The sequence below is a fragment of the Malurus melanocephalus genome, unplaced genomic scaffold (genome assembly GCF_030028575.1).
Source record: "Malurus melanocephalus ecotype Western Australia unplaced genomic scaffold, MMel_1.1 scaffold_0, whole genome shotgun sequence".
Taxonomy (NCBI): Eukaryota; Metazoa; Chordata; class Aves; order Passeriformes; family Maluridae; genus Malurus; species Malurus melanocephalus.
The window spans coordinates 8025160-8042784 of NW_026623232.1; the positions used below are offsets into that span (position 1 = coordinate 8025160).

Sequence of the window (17625 nt, forward strand, 5' to 3'; positions counted from 1 at the left end):
TATGCACACAAACTGCTAAGAGTCACTGCAAAGAATTTTTCATCATCTGGAACAGAAGTGACCTATCAAGGGCTTGATTAGTGCAYTGAAGGGCCAAGAAAATTACTGAGAATTTTATGCAAGCCAAAGAGTAAGCACCTCCAGGCTGAACTTTGTACACCTTCTCCACTTGCTTTCATGCTCTTTTGCATGCAATTGCCCTCTATCCTGGGAGGTGACTGTTCAAGAGGCAGTTCTAGCAGCTACTAAATAATGTGGACAGGTGTTAGATGTCCTATCAAGTAAATATGTCAGCCAGCAACACACCAGAAAAGAAAAATTATTTCTGCAGTGTTTTTAATGATACTGCTATATCTGACTCCTTCATAGGATGACTAAATTTGAGTCTAAATAAAAAAGAAAAAAAATAACAATCAGTTTAAGTATTTTTCAGCTGAATTTACCCATTTTCCTTTTCTAGCAGAGTCCATAGTTAATAAATGTGAGAGACATTAACTAAAATAAGCTCAGCTGCCTGAAGATGTTGTTCATGTTTACYCCTTGTGATTAAAGACTATTTTTCTAGGCAAGATTTCATACAATTCCCCAAGTCTTACCACACTACAGAAATTAAAACCATAATGAGAAACAGAAAGAGGACTGAAAGTGAGAATAGCTTCAGGGAGTAAACGTATGCTTACTTTGAAGGCACATTTCCTGCATGGAGTATTTGAGTAATACAAAGCTTTCAAAAATACCAAATGACAGTGACTGCATCTTTCTCTAAAGTATTAATCTGAAACTAGTCAAAGAGATCTTTTTGCATGATAAAAAAAAAGAAAAATCATCCCCACTACAAGCATAGCTTGTATCTGAATAATTTCTGCTACTTTCAAACTCATAAACTTCTCCTATCTTTCCCCTTCACTCCAATCAACAGTCTGTCCAAATTACTACTATACTCACATGGGTGAAGAGAATATGCACATAAAGTACATATGTGACAGTGTATAACATTGAAAAATTGGCACTGTTTAATCAATAAARAACAGTGGAGACCTCATTAAGGGCACTTAGGATCCCAGTGTTCAAAATCTCAATGTTCATAATGGTGCTGGACTAAAAAAAGAATTCAGTTGTAACACCTGGTGACACCAACATTAGKTTTTTTAAAGGTTTTGGTTGTTAGCACTGTTGTGAAAAATCAGACTACTTGCTCCAGTCCTTTAATGGGAAATAAAACGCTTTGAAACTTTGGCTGAGGTATTCAACTCTTGAAAATCCAGTGGCATCTAAAACATATAAAAACACTCTCCGGAGATCAGAATGGATTAAAATAGCTTTCATATAAACCAGAACACTTTTTCAGTTATGACAGCTGGAAGAGAAACTTCTGTGTACAACTGACTACATAAGGAAGATTAGGGTCAGGTCCATACTCTTTCATTCATTGACTGAATTAAAAAAAAAAAAAATCTGTGATGAAGTGCTAAAGAAATTAAGTAAATCCACAAACCTCCAAAATGTTTATCTTTCAGTTTCAGGAACACAGAATATTCTGTGGCGCAAGTATGATAGAGGCTGAACAGTTTAACAATTCAACAGAGATGGAAAATCATATTACTTTTATTTTCTCCCCTCTTAGTTCACTAATTTGTATTACTTATTYCCATGAGCTGAGGGGCAATAGACAAAAATTGAGACACTAAGCCTGCAGATCAGAGTAGAAAATCTCCCTCTTTAACAACACACTCTCACATTTCCTCAGCAACATCTCAGCACTGCTTCAGATTGGTTTTTCTTAATTTCGAAATGGTGAAATTTCAGAAACTTTCAGAAATTTCAGTACATTAGGAGCTGCAGTGAAAAGCAGAAAAAACACCCATAAATTCTTTGACTGCCTTTAAACAGAAGAGTGACACTTGCAGAGAGGAGTTGCCRTGCAACTCATCACAGCCAGCCTGTGACAGCRCTGAGAATCAGTCACAAATTTAGCYCCGTGCACAACCTATACAAGTTATCATCAATATCAGTAATTTTAACCAACTGATCTCAAAATTCTTCATAAAAGTTAACAGCATTCTTCCATTTACTGAGAGATGTTGCAAATGCTCAGTACTAACTGGTGTGCTCCAAGGAGCATCCTGGGCCCAGAAGGGCTGTCTGCAATGGAATATTACAGGCKTAAGGAGTCCTAGAAGGACTGAGACTTTACACATTTACAGTGGTGTACCTGTGCAAGTATGTGTCACTAGGGTGATGCAGGCTTGAAATTCAGGTGCATATAAAAAACGCATTTATAAGTTCACTACAATTTGTTTAAGTTCTACCACTACCAGTTTCAGACTCAGTGACATTAATTTCATGTTTTATTTGGGATTTTAACATTGTAGTAATTTTTATAGGAGTCACAGTGAAAGTAGTAAATCAAGAGTGTATTAATTTTTTTATACGAAATGTAAAATGAAATTAATTTATAAAAAAGCTTCCATTTAAATTCATGATTTTAAATTACACTGCCGAAGTTTTCCAAATGTGTATTTTAAAGTCAGTAGTAACCTTTCAAAAGATAAATGATTTAATAAATTACGTACTTTACATTTAACATTACAAGACAAAATATTATACAAGCCATAGAAACAACTAAAAATGGGTACTTTTAATACTGTTTTCTCTGAAAATATGTGTAAATGAGTGATTTATGTCTTCTGCATTTTTATTTAGAAAAAGGTTTTCAGACTTGCTGTTACTTCCAGCTAAGTAGGGATAAAAAAATCTCAATGATAGAAACTTGTTAATTTTTGCAAACAGATTTTGGGGCCCAGTTAATGAGAATATTATAAAGATACAAGTTACTTATATTGTAGGTTCAAGATAGAACATGAAAACAATATTGTGCTGGACAGACTTCCAAGGATTTTCAGGAAAACAAACAACATTGTCTGTTAAARCAATTGTGTTCTGACATTTTCAGTAACCACCCATTTTACCCATCCAAGAAAACATATWAAAAAACCCCAGACCCAAAACTAAACCCCCATGTTTTTCCCTTAAATATCTTTCTAGGCAGGAATGATCTAATCTTTGCAGTGTCCCTCAGGTAACTCCACTATTGTAACATACATTCCCTATTGCTAGCAGCCATAACCATGTTCAGTCAAGATACCAGAACGGCTCCGACTAAAAAGTAAAAACTTTTAAGAAATTGCAGAGGCTTTCTTGTAACTTGTGCAGACCCCATGAAAATGTGCACAGTGACATTCTGTCATTTGGGGGATGAGACAGGAAGGGGTGAACAGAACAGCTCTGTCATCAGCTGTCCTGTCTGTAGTTCATCTGCTTAAACATAGAGACCGTTCTCCATGGTGAAGATGCAGACTGTGTTGATTCTCCACAATGATGCTCAGGGTTTTCACTCTGTTGAGCATTTCAGAAAGGAGATTTTATATAATTTTTCACTTGATCCTCCCTGAATTTTATCTGGCAGTCCAGAAGGAAGAGATTCAATCAGTGACCAAACCAAAAGGCATTGAAACAAAAGGCTTAATGTAGGAGGGCAAKATTGTGAGATAAAGGCTGTTTTCTGGTGTAGTTGTGATGGTTGCCAGACCACACTTGAGTGCAGAACCTAGACGGTAGGCAGAAAGGCAGGTTTCACTGTACAACTGTACTTATTTTGTTCCAGTAAAAGCCCACAGATCTGCTCCTAACAAACCACTGATCTAGTTCTCAAAGTACGGATCATTACAAGGAAAAAAATAACACTCTTCAGAGCATTATTTTAGAAGTAGTAGTCCATAATTAAAAAAAAAACAAACCAACAAAACAAAAGAAAACCCATTCCCTGCAAGTCCTTTCTTCCACGTCTGTTAATTTGACCTCCCCTCTTGGGACTTGCAGACTAATCTTCCTTTACTGTGTAGCACATTCATTGACATTTGCCGTACTTTCTCCCTTCAGATCCTCATTCAAGCTTTTTTTCTGTTCTATTTCGACCTGTAAGAAGAAAAAGAGAGAACATTTGWAATGAGAAAGGAAAACAAAAGATTCAAGTATCTTCCTCAGTGGTGGTTCTTGTGCTCAGGTGAAGAAACTCTTGGTGAACTGAGAGGGCTGTGAGGAAAAAGAGATGGAAGATCAGAAAAAAAATTATTTTACTTACTATAAGGATTTTCAGTCTAATCCAAGCAGTTCTACAATTCAACAGTGTCATGAACTAATTTCCAGAAGAGATAGTGTCATATGGAGAACTGGTCTCACATGATTTTATATTCATTAGCATTCCCAGTTGTACTCTGAATACAAACCCAGAACCAAATCTGCAAATGATAGGTGGCTTCCTAAGTGACAGAAAACCAGCCTTAATTATAAATTCTGCAAAGACTGATGTAAAAAGCAAAGAGATTAATTTTCTAAGTAATCTTGAGTTCGAAGTGACCCATAAGAATTGTCAAACCCAACTCCCTGCCCCTTGAAGCAGTACCTAACACTACCCCAAATATCAGCAWCCTTCCTGCTGTACTCAGGCTCAGAGGTACTTTGGCCTATAGATACCAATTTGTACTGGGACAGGGCCAAGGGYATCTGTGTTTGGATTCTAAATTTCCATATCTCCAAAAACTCAGTGTTTAATTCTTGAAAGGGATACTTAGGAAGATCAAATACCATCTCCAGGGAATTGAAGAGACTTCTAAAAATGTAATTAAAATTATGAGTAAAAATATTTGCCATGAGAGTCTTTTCAGAATCTCTCATCGTTGCTCTTAAAGAAGGCAGGTAGGATGCCAATTTCTCTGCTGAGTATTCAGCTAACATGCAAATTTACTGATATTTTGGCAGGTATATACATAGTGTACTTTCCCATCTGCTCCTCTCCTTAGGGCAGSGAGAAGGAAGAAATATTTAAGCAGAGAAACAATGTGAACCTTTTGTCTGCAGTAAGACTCCCACGGTAGCACTCCCACCATGAAGAATAGCAAAATTCCCTGTTCACACTCTCACCGTATCAGCTAATCCCCAGGAGCTGGCTGTGTGCATGCTCTTCCACACAACTGCAAGCAAATTTATTCTATCTTTGCTAGGGGATAATCCACTGCTTATTTGCCATGAATCAATAGCTGCACACGGGTGGCTACTGCACACAGCCTGGCATGTGCCAAATTCCCACCTCTTTTGTCCATGGTATTTTATTTGTCTGCCCCTACTTTTCAAGACAATGAAGCAGGCAAAGTAACCATGGTGACTGCCACTGCTCAGTTTTACCTTGTAACTGTAGTGTGCTGAGTAGTTGACCCACTTTCTCACATCGGTCTTGTCCTCCACAGAGATGGACCGAACAGTGGCTTTGGAGGCAGAAGTGGTRGGCATGTCAAATTCCACATCGACATAGCGGACAAAGCTGGAAGGCACTTCCCGGTCAGAGCCAAGCTCTAGGTGACAGAAGAAGCAGTGAGGATGGCCAGAAGCTGGAAAAAGACAGCAAACGGTCATGAGAGTTGTGTTAAATGAATCAAACAAACACCTTAGGAGAAAGCAGCATCAYGAAGCTGCAGGAAACTGCAAATCTCCCTAGTTCATAACAAGTGACAATATCTTACCTGCTTCAATGCAGTTGAAGTTGCCAAAGAAATTAAACAAAATGAAAAAAGGATTGCCAATCACTCTAGTTTGCTTTTAGTGGGTGAAAATACAAGAAGTAAATCAAGGCCAGTAGGGTAAAGGTATTTGTCCTCTTTCGATTCCCTCAGTGTCTGTCACATGCTAARTACATCCTGGCACATCCTTCTGATATGTTTTGACATAATAAGGAAAGGAGGGATTTGGAAATATTTGATCCTTACTTGAAATTGTAAGGAGAAGAAAATGTACTGGAAATACAGTAAAAGTTAAATAACTTTCCTGGGTTCAAAAAGTAAATTTGTTCAAAGCTTCAGAATAACCATATATTCCTCACCTGAACCCAAGCCAAGGTGGTCAGTCATTAGGGATGTCAAGGAGAGGAAGTAATGCTTAGCTCTGTCATCTGTAAATAACCCTTATTATTTTTGCCCCTTTGTTTTGCTGGACAGCAGTGATGTTTAAAAATTAAAGCAGGGACTTCTGGTCAAACGAAGGTGGCTTTTTTCCTGACTGCTGCCAACTCCGTAAGCTCTTGAACAAATAATTCAATGTGTCTGCCTCAGTTTCTCTCCTTGCAAAATGAGGATGAAAACCTTCACAGCCACACAGGGCTTTCTGATTGAAAGGATCCCATTATCTATGTATGTGTAAATCACTCCATAAATAAATGAATGGTATCCTTGCCTGCCTTTATTATAGGCTTTAGGATTTCAGACTCATGTTCACTGGGAAGGCTCTTYTCCATACAGGTCAACAAAGTGTACAGGATAGAGACAAAGGAGGAAGGTCTTCTAACACACCTAAATGTGGATATTCATAGGCTCAAAACAAAAAAAGGGGGGAAAAAAGCAGAGGGAAACAAAGGGGAAAAAAGGTAATACCCTCCTCCTCAATGTAATTAACATGGCGATTTTTCAATAAATTGACATTGTAATTTCAAATTGAGACTGTAATTTTCTTCCAGTAGGAGAATCCATTACAAGACCATGCACAACAGTTAAAAAAAAAAAAAAAAAAGGAAGTTATTAATTTAAATCAGCTCAGCATGGTGGATAACAAGGTGAACGGATTAAGAATGCAACTGCTCCTGAAGCTATGGAAAAATTACCTAGCCCATCAGAGTTCATTACTGTCCTGGGTATGAGGCCCATGAGGCACAACCTCTATAGACTATTCAACAGGCTCATTCAGAGATCTTTCTCAAATGGACAGGTACACTTCTTAGTAAAATGAGGAGGAAATCAACACACTGCTTTTGTTTTGCACCTCGTTTCCTTGAGCTACGACCAGTTTATTCTGACAATCAAGGATCTGATAATATAATTCATATATATGCATGTGTTAGTGTGATTGGAGGGAATCTCTTCCAAATGACTCACGATGCTCCAAATGTCCCAACATGTTTGGATTAGAAGACTTAAYTGACTTCAAAAAGTATTCCAGGCACCATGCCTGGGATCCACAGCCAAACTAGGGAAAAGTTCAAATCCAGATCCAAGGCTCTGCACAGAGGCTACATCCCTGCTTCACAGAAAGAGCGCTTTCCCACGATCAAAGTCAATTTGGATGTTTCCCTAGTACTCTGCTGCTGGATTAAAAAACAAAAATAACATGTGAAGTCCAGCCAGCAGCAACTGGAGTTGTAAATAGCCTGCAAATAGGCTTTACCACTCTTTTGATCATATTAATTTTAAATAYGAGAAGAGCAATGAAATTTACCAAGCTATTTTGTACAGGATTTCAGCAATGTGTACAGAATCCAGTCTATACTTTTTCCTCAGGTCAAATCACAATCAGAGTATGCACTGTCCTTCATTTGCCATATGCTTTTCATGTTCTGTCATAAGCAGATGCTTTGGCTACAAAATAATACAGACAGTGCTGATAACACTGTCTCCTAGAGTGAGAGTGCAAAGGGCCCCATCCCACAGAAACGCACAAAAGGAAAACATTTAGATAAGACAGCAAAACTGCTGAAATAATTCTTAGCAATTTGGGTGCTTTGGATACTACAACTGCATGCAAGCAGGGAGCTTTGCTAGGGACGAGCTCTCTGTGGATGGCAGGGTGAGGGTCATGCCCCTCACATCTACACAGAGACTGCACCAGTCCGTGTTCAGGGAATGGAATGAAGCACAGGAGGTCCAGCTGGCTACCTTCTGACTTCTGGAGTTCTGGAATTGTGTCTGCAAAGGCCTGTGTGTCAGAGCACACACCGTGGATGTACACAAGTTGCCATAATGTGTGCCTGTACTCCTGGGAGCACGYCTGGCCCACAGGCACATGTACTGAGCAGCCATGCAGTGCTTATGCCCCAAGAGGCGTGGACACATGGTGTGGCCTCTGGAGGCAGATGGAGCTGCAGACTGTGGTCACCTGCAGCACCTCCCTCAGCTGCAATGTAATGCCACTAATTCTCTCCTGCTCTAGAGTCCCACTCACCAGAGTTCATTAGCAGGCCAGATAATTACAGAAGACCCAGAGTGCTTTTAGAGGTGAGTTACAGGTATCACAGTAAGAGAGCATAAAGTGTGAGTCAAGGGAGTAGTTATATTTAGTGCTTGAGAACTGCATCGTTTATAAGGATTTTGCAAATATGTGAAGGTGGGTTATTATCTGAGTTGTGAGTAGGGCTAGACACAGCCAAACATGCACAAGGCTGGCAGTTAGATCCCACATCAATATCACTTGGACAAAAGTGTATGTGGTCCATCAGGCAAATCTAAGAAGGAGTGGCAATGAATGCTTTTGAGTATTACTTATGTACATACATCTTTGTTTGCCAATACTTTGAGAAAGAAGAATCCTGGGATGAAGTACCAGCAGTAAATAGAAATAGTCCCTGAAGGGCAAGGTCAGGTTTAAACTACACTTGGCCTGCCCTGTCATCACTTCAGGATTCCCTCCCTCTCACATACCTCATGTGTCTTGGCCAAGACAGTGCTTCCAAGGCTCTTCCTCTCCCTGAAATAACATCTGATCTGACCRGAGGGGTGAGGACACTCTCTTCCTCTCAGGATGTAAACAAATACCAACTGCCCTGCGTTTTGCATGATGACACTGATGGATTGATGCTCTGTGGCAGGGGTCCAAGAGCAGCAACAGATCTGTATTTCCCCCTGTCACAGTGTATATACAATAGASTCACAATGGGAGATGGGATCATGGAAACAAGAGGCACACATCAGTATCTCCCTCCGAGTAGTGATGGGTAAGGCAGCATCACCTTGCAGGAGGCAGTAGAGACTGGAGTTTTGCCTCTTCTCCTGGTTTGCTACTRGCATATTCTGTGATTGTGTTAAAATCTGGGGGTTTTCACCTCCTCAGCTGTAATGTCTATATACACTGAGATCTTTGGAGAGAAGACACCACAGAAGGCCCAGTTTAACAGCATCTCATTCCCAGAGCTTGTGCAGATGGCATACTGAGATTTTCCTCACAAGTGTGTTATTGCTCATAAACAGCCTGAGGTTAATTTTTCATTGCTATATTTCTCTCAAGTTTCCAAGATCTGTCTTCTTATGCCTCACTGTACAGGAAACATGGAGCCTTCCCTTTTGTCAGTGATACCCCTGCAAATTTGTAACCGGTGGTGTAAACAAGTGTCCTTGGGCTGATTTAAGTGAAAGTGATTTAAAAGATTAGGACATTTGGATCACTGTTTTGCTGGCACTATAACACAAATTCAGGAAAAACATAAAAAACATATGTCCTTAGACAGCGCCAAATCTGGTACCACCATGAACTTCCRTTCAGGGAACATTGAATATAGAAACCCTCCCAAGAAACCTCCCAGATGCATTACTACACCATTAATACTGAAAAGTCTATCTCATTTGTAAAAAGCTATTCTAAATCAGAGAAGTCAAGAAGCACAATTCACTACAAATAAAAATAAACCTGAGTTGTCCAGCTTTATTGTGCACCATGGATCACAGGCAGCAAATAGAGTGACTGGCAGCAATAGCCAAAGGGAACAGTAGCTTGCCCACATTATGTAAATGTTTAATTATGACCATGTTACTAGAAATACAAAGACTTGGAACAGAAATACAAAGTGGGTTTCATGTTGGTATTCTCTCTTCAGGTTTCAGCTGTAATTGCCTGTCTGCGCTGATTATAGAAAAATAGCCACAAACTGGTGTTTGGAAATTTCTATTTTTCTTTAACCACTGAGCAACAGCTTCTGTTCTCTGACAATCCCCATTTCAGATAATTTATAGGCATTAATTGTGGCAAATGCAATGAAATATATAGCACTGGCCCAGTATGTTTGGCAATACATGGAAAAGATCACATGTGCTGGAACTACAGCAATTTATCTGATCCTGTCATTCAGCCCCATATCACAGAATCTTGCTTTGGCAAAAAAAAGCCCTGCTTCCAGTAACAGTACTGAGCACACAAATATTTGATGCCTAGGTCTCATAATCAGAGAATGACAGAATAAYTCAATTGAAAAATACTTTTAAAATCATCAAGTCCAACCATTAAGCTAGGACAAATCTCATCTACCACATAACTATGTCCCTAAGCACCACATCTACACCTCTTTTAAATACCTCCAAGCAGAGACAGAATACGTATTTTTGCATCTAGAAAACCTAGAACTGCTTTATCATTAGCTGTATTTGAAGTATACATAGAACTACTACAATGAAGGGTTGGATAAATGTTTCATGCAAATAATTTATGTCCTTTGGTATATTACAGAGGATGATATATATCACCCACCATTTAAATTCAGTATTTCTTATCTTACAAAACACATACCCTGTTTTAGTTTATTCCCTCAGAGATGGCATGCACCACTCACCTGAGTTTTTGTCAGGCAGTCGGTTTATCCTCCATACAATGGAATTAAAGGCATGTTCATATTTGGCAGTTCCCAGAGTTACTCTCATTACTGGCTCAGAACCAGACAGACTGGTTGATCCAAAAGTGGCTCCCTTGTTCACCTTGGCTTTCAAGGATTTCTCCCCCAGGACGCTTTCCCTGCGGAAGTTCTTCACCCACTCATTTGGCACGGGGTAGCGGATCATCACGTTTTCACAAGGGACCTGAGTTAAAGGGTCATGATTGGAAGAGAACCCTGTGGACATCATCAGCCAGCTCTGCACCTCCACCTCAGCACCATTGATGCTGGCAGCTGTCCTCAGAGTAAAAGGCAAAGTTTTCTCAGCAAAGACAGTCCTGAATCTCATCAGTTCAAACCGGCAGGCATCCAAGGGATTGAACAGGATAATACGGGAATTATTAAACACATCCTCATCCACACATGAATGGAACCGGCAGCTGTATAATTTAATCCACTTAGTGGTCGTAGTGGGCATAATATCCTGCCTTGCAACTATTTCATTCCCTTTGATCAGGATATCATTAAGGCCCAGCCTACATTCTGCCAGGCCAGAAAGGAAGCTAAGAACATAGATATGGGTCAGCACACTGTGCTGGAGAATCACACTATCTCCCTTGGCCAAGATGCCATGAAACTCATCCCTGACATCCACAGTGATTTCTTCTTCTTGATAATTCAGTCCCACTGTGCTCAGATCTGTTGATGAAGCTGGCAAGTTCATCAGTGTGTCTTGCACAGCAGTGATGAAGCTAAGGAAGTCTTCATAATCTGTAGTCCCRAGCTTGATAATTTGCTCTCTCTCTGCTGTGTGTGCAATGGCTGGCTTAGGCTGATACTTCTTTTTTTCCTTGTATGTCGTGCGATCCAACCGCACACTGTGTATCCTTCCGTTCTCATCGTAGTTCTGGAGTTTGCGCTCTGAAATCTCATGATTGATTTCAAGTTTGAGCTCCCGGAAAGGCTTCTCTAGTCCTTTCTCATAAAAAAGCTGTATACATCCACTGTTGGTCAGCTTGACATATATTGGTCCCCAGTGCCTGGATGACATAATGTTCTTCTTCTCTGGGATCCTGAGCATCATTGGCCACCCATCCTTTGGCTGAGCTGGTGTCAGATTAAATAAAGCTGCATCCAGATCATATGGCATCATGGGGTCATCATCAGGTAAGGTAGGACTGCTCACACGATCTGGGTCTCCAATCTGGAGCTGTTTGAGCTGCTCTACAGCATCTGTGTGGGTTACAGTTTTGTTTGCCTCATGRAAACTGATGGTATCAGGCTCTTGATGGAGAACAATGAGAGAGTCTCTTTGGCTTTTGCCTGGAGCACTGGAGACAGAAGAGCTTTTGGAACGCCTCTCTCGCTCCTCAAAGAATGAGCTGAATGGATTGATGGGCGAGGGCTGGACATCTCGAAGAGATTCATCCAGAAAGGGATTAGTAGCACTCCATGGTGGTGTTTCAACAGAAGGCAACTTGGTTAAGGAGGAGAGATCTAGTTTTTGAATTTTGGAGAGGTCTCCCAATGTGCTTTTAGGACGTTCTCTTTTCTTCAAGGATGTAGTGAGATTGAAGTTAACATCTGGAGCCTGTGTTTCTGGAGGTGGGGTATCTGTTTTCAAGGGAGAAAGGCTCTGTGGTGAAAAACTGACTTCATTGTCATCAAAAGTCACCCAGCTGGGAAAGCGAACTGTAGTTGGGGTAGATGAATGGCCGTTCATGGAGGTGTTGTTCAGCTGCCAGTTGACAGCCTCCATATCTATCTCTTCATCTTCCTGGAGAGACGAGGAATTGTCTTTAAAAGAAGAGGGGAGGGGAAGAAATTTCAGCTAATTATTCTGACGTTACCTAGTTCTCTCCACAAAAAAAAAAAAAAMAAACCCATAGAGTGCATGCTCAAGGACAGCCTATTCATATGTTGGGCAACAATAAGACAGTCAAAAGATCTGGCTAAAATGCTGAAAAGTCTGACAAGAAATAATGAAAAAATAGATAGTTAACACAGAAAAGGAATCCAGAAAGAAATACTAAAGGAATAAATGCAACGATTGTGTTGATCTCATCCCAACAAAATGACCTAAAGGAGACACTACGTGTTGTGTTGGTTTTTTAAAATTTCCCTCTCTAAACTTTCAGGATGCATTTCTTCTCTACAGTTATCTTCTTATGTTTGCCTGGAGTGTTCCCTCACTCTTGTTATTGTTTTTTTCCCTCTTCTGTTCCCATACCCTTTGCTCTAAGAAGAATCCAGHAGGAAGAGGAATGAACATTGAGGAAGAGCACATCTCCAATCTGTCCCCACATACTTGTCTGTGTATCTGCTGTTACCACAAAGACACATGGGTTATGGTGACAGCACTGTAAAAGGTACCTGGGTGCCACGACGAGCTCAGTAAAGGGACTCTTTGTCTTACCCAGTRTTCAAGAGTCTGACAGTCCTTCGATATCTCTGAAACATCTCTCAGAGAAGCTGAGATCTAGGGATGTATGTTAGGATGAAGAAAAMCATATTTTTGACCTGTGTTGTGGAAGATTTCCTCACCCTCTCTCAGGACACAGCACCTTCGACTGCTGTTTTCCTGGTCTCAGGCTCTGACAAAACACTTGCAGAAACCTGTACCACACTGTCCTATTTCAGTCCCAGCRCTTCCCAGAATTGCTGCAATGGTAATAAGGTATTTTCCAAAATGAGCACAAATTCTCAATGTTCAGAAATKTAATGGTTTTCTTCCCATTTTCTTCCCACTGGGTTAATGAATCAGAGTGCTCTTAAAAATGAGCAGCCAGCATGAAATTATACTCTGAAGCTGCACCACAGGTTTGCTCTACATGGTACAGCAGCACTGGCATTTGTGCTTTTTGCTTGGTCTAGACACAGACATCCCACATTTTACCTAAGTCACTAATCTGTACAAGTGAAAAGTAAGTGTAAAATGTAGCACTGTGATATGGCTGTATACCTGTGATTTGAGAATATTTCACAATAACATCAACAAACTATTTTAAGTCATTATTTAAATTGCCACCACTTACCAAAAAAGATGAGCTTGATTTCCATAATAGACAATTTGAATTTTTATTTCAGTTACCATTTACAATATGAAATAGGGAATATTCRTGCTAGCCAAAGTGCTGCCACGAGCTCATTATAATGTCTTGGCTAACTGGATATTCTGGGTCTCTCATTCCAGCAGTGTGTAAGTTTACCCAACCTTCTGATCTAAGGACAAAACACATCATCCAATTTCCAAAGGTTATTACAATTTAGAATTATATATGAAGCTGAATTATACCAATTTGTTTTTCAAGCCACAGTAATCCAAAGCAGTAACAAGAACAGGTAGCTTTTACAGACTATCTATGCAAAGTGTATTTGGAAACAAGTGCCACTGACTCAGCAGATTTTCTTCTCTATCCTGCCATCTCACTCCCAGCTTTGCACAGTGCCTGTCTGTAGCCCCTGTTGCTGGTCACAGCACCGSGTGCAGTGGTGGATTCTCTATATGCAAAGCATTGCCACAAGGCTATAAACAGATTTGGGGGGAAAAAACAACAAGCCAACTGACTACTATCAGCAACCATACCCTGAGTGAGAAGCTAAGAAAAAAATCCACCAAGAATAATGTGACATTGTTCTGATCCTCAGTCCACACCATTACCTTCTATGCTATCTCATGTCTTTCCAGGAGTTTGGTCTTCAAGCGTGTAGCCCCTTGAAGCAAAGGTTTTATGGTATTYCTGGGAAAACATTGCCTTTTTTCTTTCAGGACTTCAAAAATTCCAGTGTTTATAAGACCAGGGTTGCTGAAGAGCAGATCACCTCTTCTCTGCCTGCAATTACAACTCTCCTCCTTCCTGTATCTTAATTTTTGAACTGCAAAAACCAAATGTGATTCCACAAATAAAGTATTAAAAACTCTGCTAAGTCTGAGAGCCAGATGAGAAAACCTCCTTGACAATTCATGTGAAAACCACAYAGAAATCACTGGAAAAATTTCTTTCCAAGCTGAACAAGTTTTGTATCACTTTCTTAGATCCAGATGCCCACAAATACAGCAGAATCATTAAGAGAATACAGTTTCATATATGTAATAATTGCATAATTTTATTTTCTAGAAAAAAATCAATAAAAACTGTTACTTGATTYGATATGTAGAAGTGTCAAACCTGGGAAATGATACAATCTTTCTTTCCCAAGCTAAAATCAAAAGTATATTTTATTGCTGCCAAAGAACCATATGGATGGATTTACAAATGTTTGAAGAATACAGAGGCGGTTCTAGAAAATGAAGGTTTTTAGCTTTGGAAGAGAATGACTAAGCCAGGAAGATAAAAATACCAATATATTAATGCAGCTAAGCATCCAAAGAAAATTACTGAGAACTAGATGAAATAGYGTGTGCATCCCAAGAGAAATATTGGCACCTCTGTTGCAAAGGCAAATATAGCACAGTGAAAAAACTTGATATTGTTAGAGCAYGGTTAGACAATTACTTCAGATTTTTCCCTTCTTGACTTTTGATGTGTCCTAAAGCTTAAAATGCACAGGTCCTTCAATTTGGTAGCACCCTAATAGGTCTGGGAGATGATACTTGAGGAAGTAAGTCCCTAGATCAGTTTCTTGCTTTCATACCTGTTTTCAAAATTCCTTTCTAGAAAACAAGTCCAAATGTGACACTAATGGACATGTTTTCATGGTAGACTTGGTAGTGATAGGTTWATGGTTGGAATCAAGGCTCTAAGAGGTCTTTGCYAGCCTTAAGGATTCTGTGATTCTAAGAGGATAGCTTTCTGATGGCGTGAGGACAGWCTTCAATCCAGAGTGACTCCTGGCTGATAAAGACTAGATCTGCATTAAAAAGGCATAACCAATCAAAGGAAAGCATTTGCTTTTTCCTTCTTGACTGACTTTGCTTTCTTTCCTAAACAAATGACTTTGATGGTGTTTACTTAGCAAAATTAAAATATCTTTTATTTGCCTGATCTTGCCAGATTCCAACCTGACAGGTAGCTCCAACCAGCAAGAAAACAAAGGAGTAGATTTACCAAGGAGGTGAAGGGGACAGCAGCTTGGTCTCCTTTCCCAGTGACACCAGCAATGTGAGCTGTGGGGTGAGCAGCCTCGGGCAGCCCACACAGCTCTGCAYCTCTGCATTCATTCCCTCATCTGCCAGCACTGGCCACTCCTTACTGCGTGTACATGCCTGACCTGCATTACCCGGCCATTAAGTAATTCGGACACTTAGGTCCCCAGTCAACAATAAAGGGCAAACCTGCACCATAAGTTTACTTTTCACCCACAGGCTTTTTAAAGTTTTGTCTTTGCAAGTGTTCAGTAGCAAAATGGTTAATAATTTCGGCATGATAAACTGGAGAACATTGTTGYAATGGGTGATTGCCCTCTTGTGACCCACATGACAAGGAAAGAAAGCTTTGATTCTCTTTATTGTATCATATTTTCATTTTTTTTTATTTGGCTAAAACATGACTACTTTGGCCAAAACCACCAGCTAGTATGTTACTTGTGCTTGGGGGAAAGGCAGCCATCCAGCTAAAGGACATTGATACTTCAAAGTGTTTGTGATCCAAACTGTGCCACAGAAGCTCTGAGGGTATTACATGCTTTTCAAAAAGAAAGGCAGATTTTAACTTTTAGAAATGGATCTGAGCAAATGCCTGGATCTTCAAATTTCTGAGTACTCATCTATTTTCCCTCTTGAGAGAAATTAGCAGAGTTTCATGACATGACTTTTCCTGTTACCTGAATATATTAATTTACATTTAATTACCTCTTTGAACTTTCGTCTGTAGTACAAGCATATTCTTGACATGTCATACCTTCCAAAGGCTCACTTCTCTGATGTAGCCTACACCATACCCTCAAACAAAGCAAGCACTAAGATTTTTGTTGGCATAGCTCAATCTCTTCTAGAGCTCTTGGTAGGAAAATAATCTACATCAAGTCCAGCAGACACTGGTATACAGACTCGGCCTTTAYAGATCAGCCACGCCATGAGGATGCCAGCAACAAAACCTGTGGTGTCTCTGAATAAGCAATGACAGAAAAGCAGAAAATGCAGATAGACAGAATCTGGAAGAAAACAAGGACCAGGCTGTTGTGCAGTTATGCCTTCATAACAAAGGGTATACTTTCGCATAGTTTCTGTCACGTCCAAAGTTGGTCATTTTCTTGCATTTCCTTTCCATATCCAAGTCAATAGAACTGTTTCTGTACACATTTTTTGGGGTGGTCTGCCATGTTTCTGATCTTACCAAGACAGATGGCGTAATTTAAAAGATATTTAAAATGAGTGGGCCATCACTCTGAAGTGATATTACTGGACTCCTATTTTCAGCCTTGACACCAGCCTCTTACGTGTCTCTGGGAAAACATTTAATCACTATTGCATCACATCACAGCTTCTGGTTCTCTTCCCATTTTTTTTCTAATTTCTGACTGTAAAAGTGTTACATGTGGAACACTGATTGTTTAGCTTTATGTCAGTATTCAGCGCATTTCCAGGACTCTCACAGAACAGTGTGCATGGGTGAATGTCACCAAGGTGGATGTGAACCTATAAACTGACTTAATTAATAGTCCTGTTGCATCCACTCACTTGAAAAAACATTCAAGTTTAGTACAAGTTGTGAAGGCAGGCCTGTTTTTGTAAGCTTTCTTTTTATCACAGCTCTGTTAATGGTGGAAGGTCAAATCTGTTACTGTTGCAGACATCAGCACAAACATACAGTAGAAAAGTGCCACAGAAACCAGTTGCAAGAAGGTACAGCTCAAAGCACAGAAGACTTCTTGTCAACAGGAGGGTACTACCTGCTTACTTTGCTCAGAAGAAATCCCTCTGAGGATAGCAGTTATCACTTCCACATGCTTTCTAGGTACCTTTGCTATCAATTAGTGTGTGGTTGTTGGCTTTTTCCATTGATGATTCTACTTTTTCTTACAATTCTCTATCTACACAAAAGTCTTGTGTTTATCAGAAGGTAGGACTACCCCATTTCAGGCATTTGTGCTTCCTTGCACAAAATTATTTGCCTTGTGTCTCCTCTACTCACACCACCCCTTGCTGCTTGGAGAAGGAAAAAAGCATCTTCCCAACAAACAAGATGGAACTAACCACTAGGACACTGGTATCAGACTAGCAGAACAGCART

The 17625-nt window shown here is 39.9% G+C and overlaps 1 protein-coding gene across 4 annotated transcripts in view; it reads right to left on the minus strand.

The window, feature by feature from the left end:
* Positions 1-1346: 1346 nt before the first annotated feature.
* STON2 (stonin 2) overlaps positions 1347-17625 on the minus strand; it is a 70940-nt gene continuing 54661 nt past the window's right edge. For all 4 annotated transcript variants that reach the window (XM_057381847.1, XM_057381767.1, XM_057381691.1 and 1 more), the window contains 3 exons: positions 10415-12250; positions 5242-5444; positions 1347-3975 (listed from right to left, as the gene is read on the minus strand). In XM_057381847.1, the coding sequence (XP_057237830.1) occupies positions 3892-3975; positions 5242-5444; positions 10415-12250 (2123 nt within the window). In that variant the 3' untranslated portion in view covers positions 1347-3891. The remainder of the gene's footprint in view (positions 3976-5241; positions 5445-10414; positions 12251-17625) is intronic.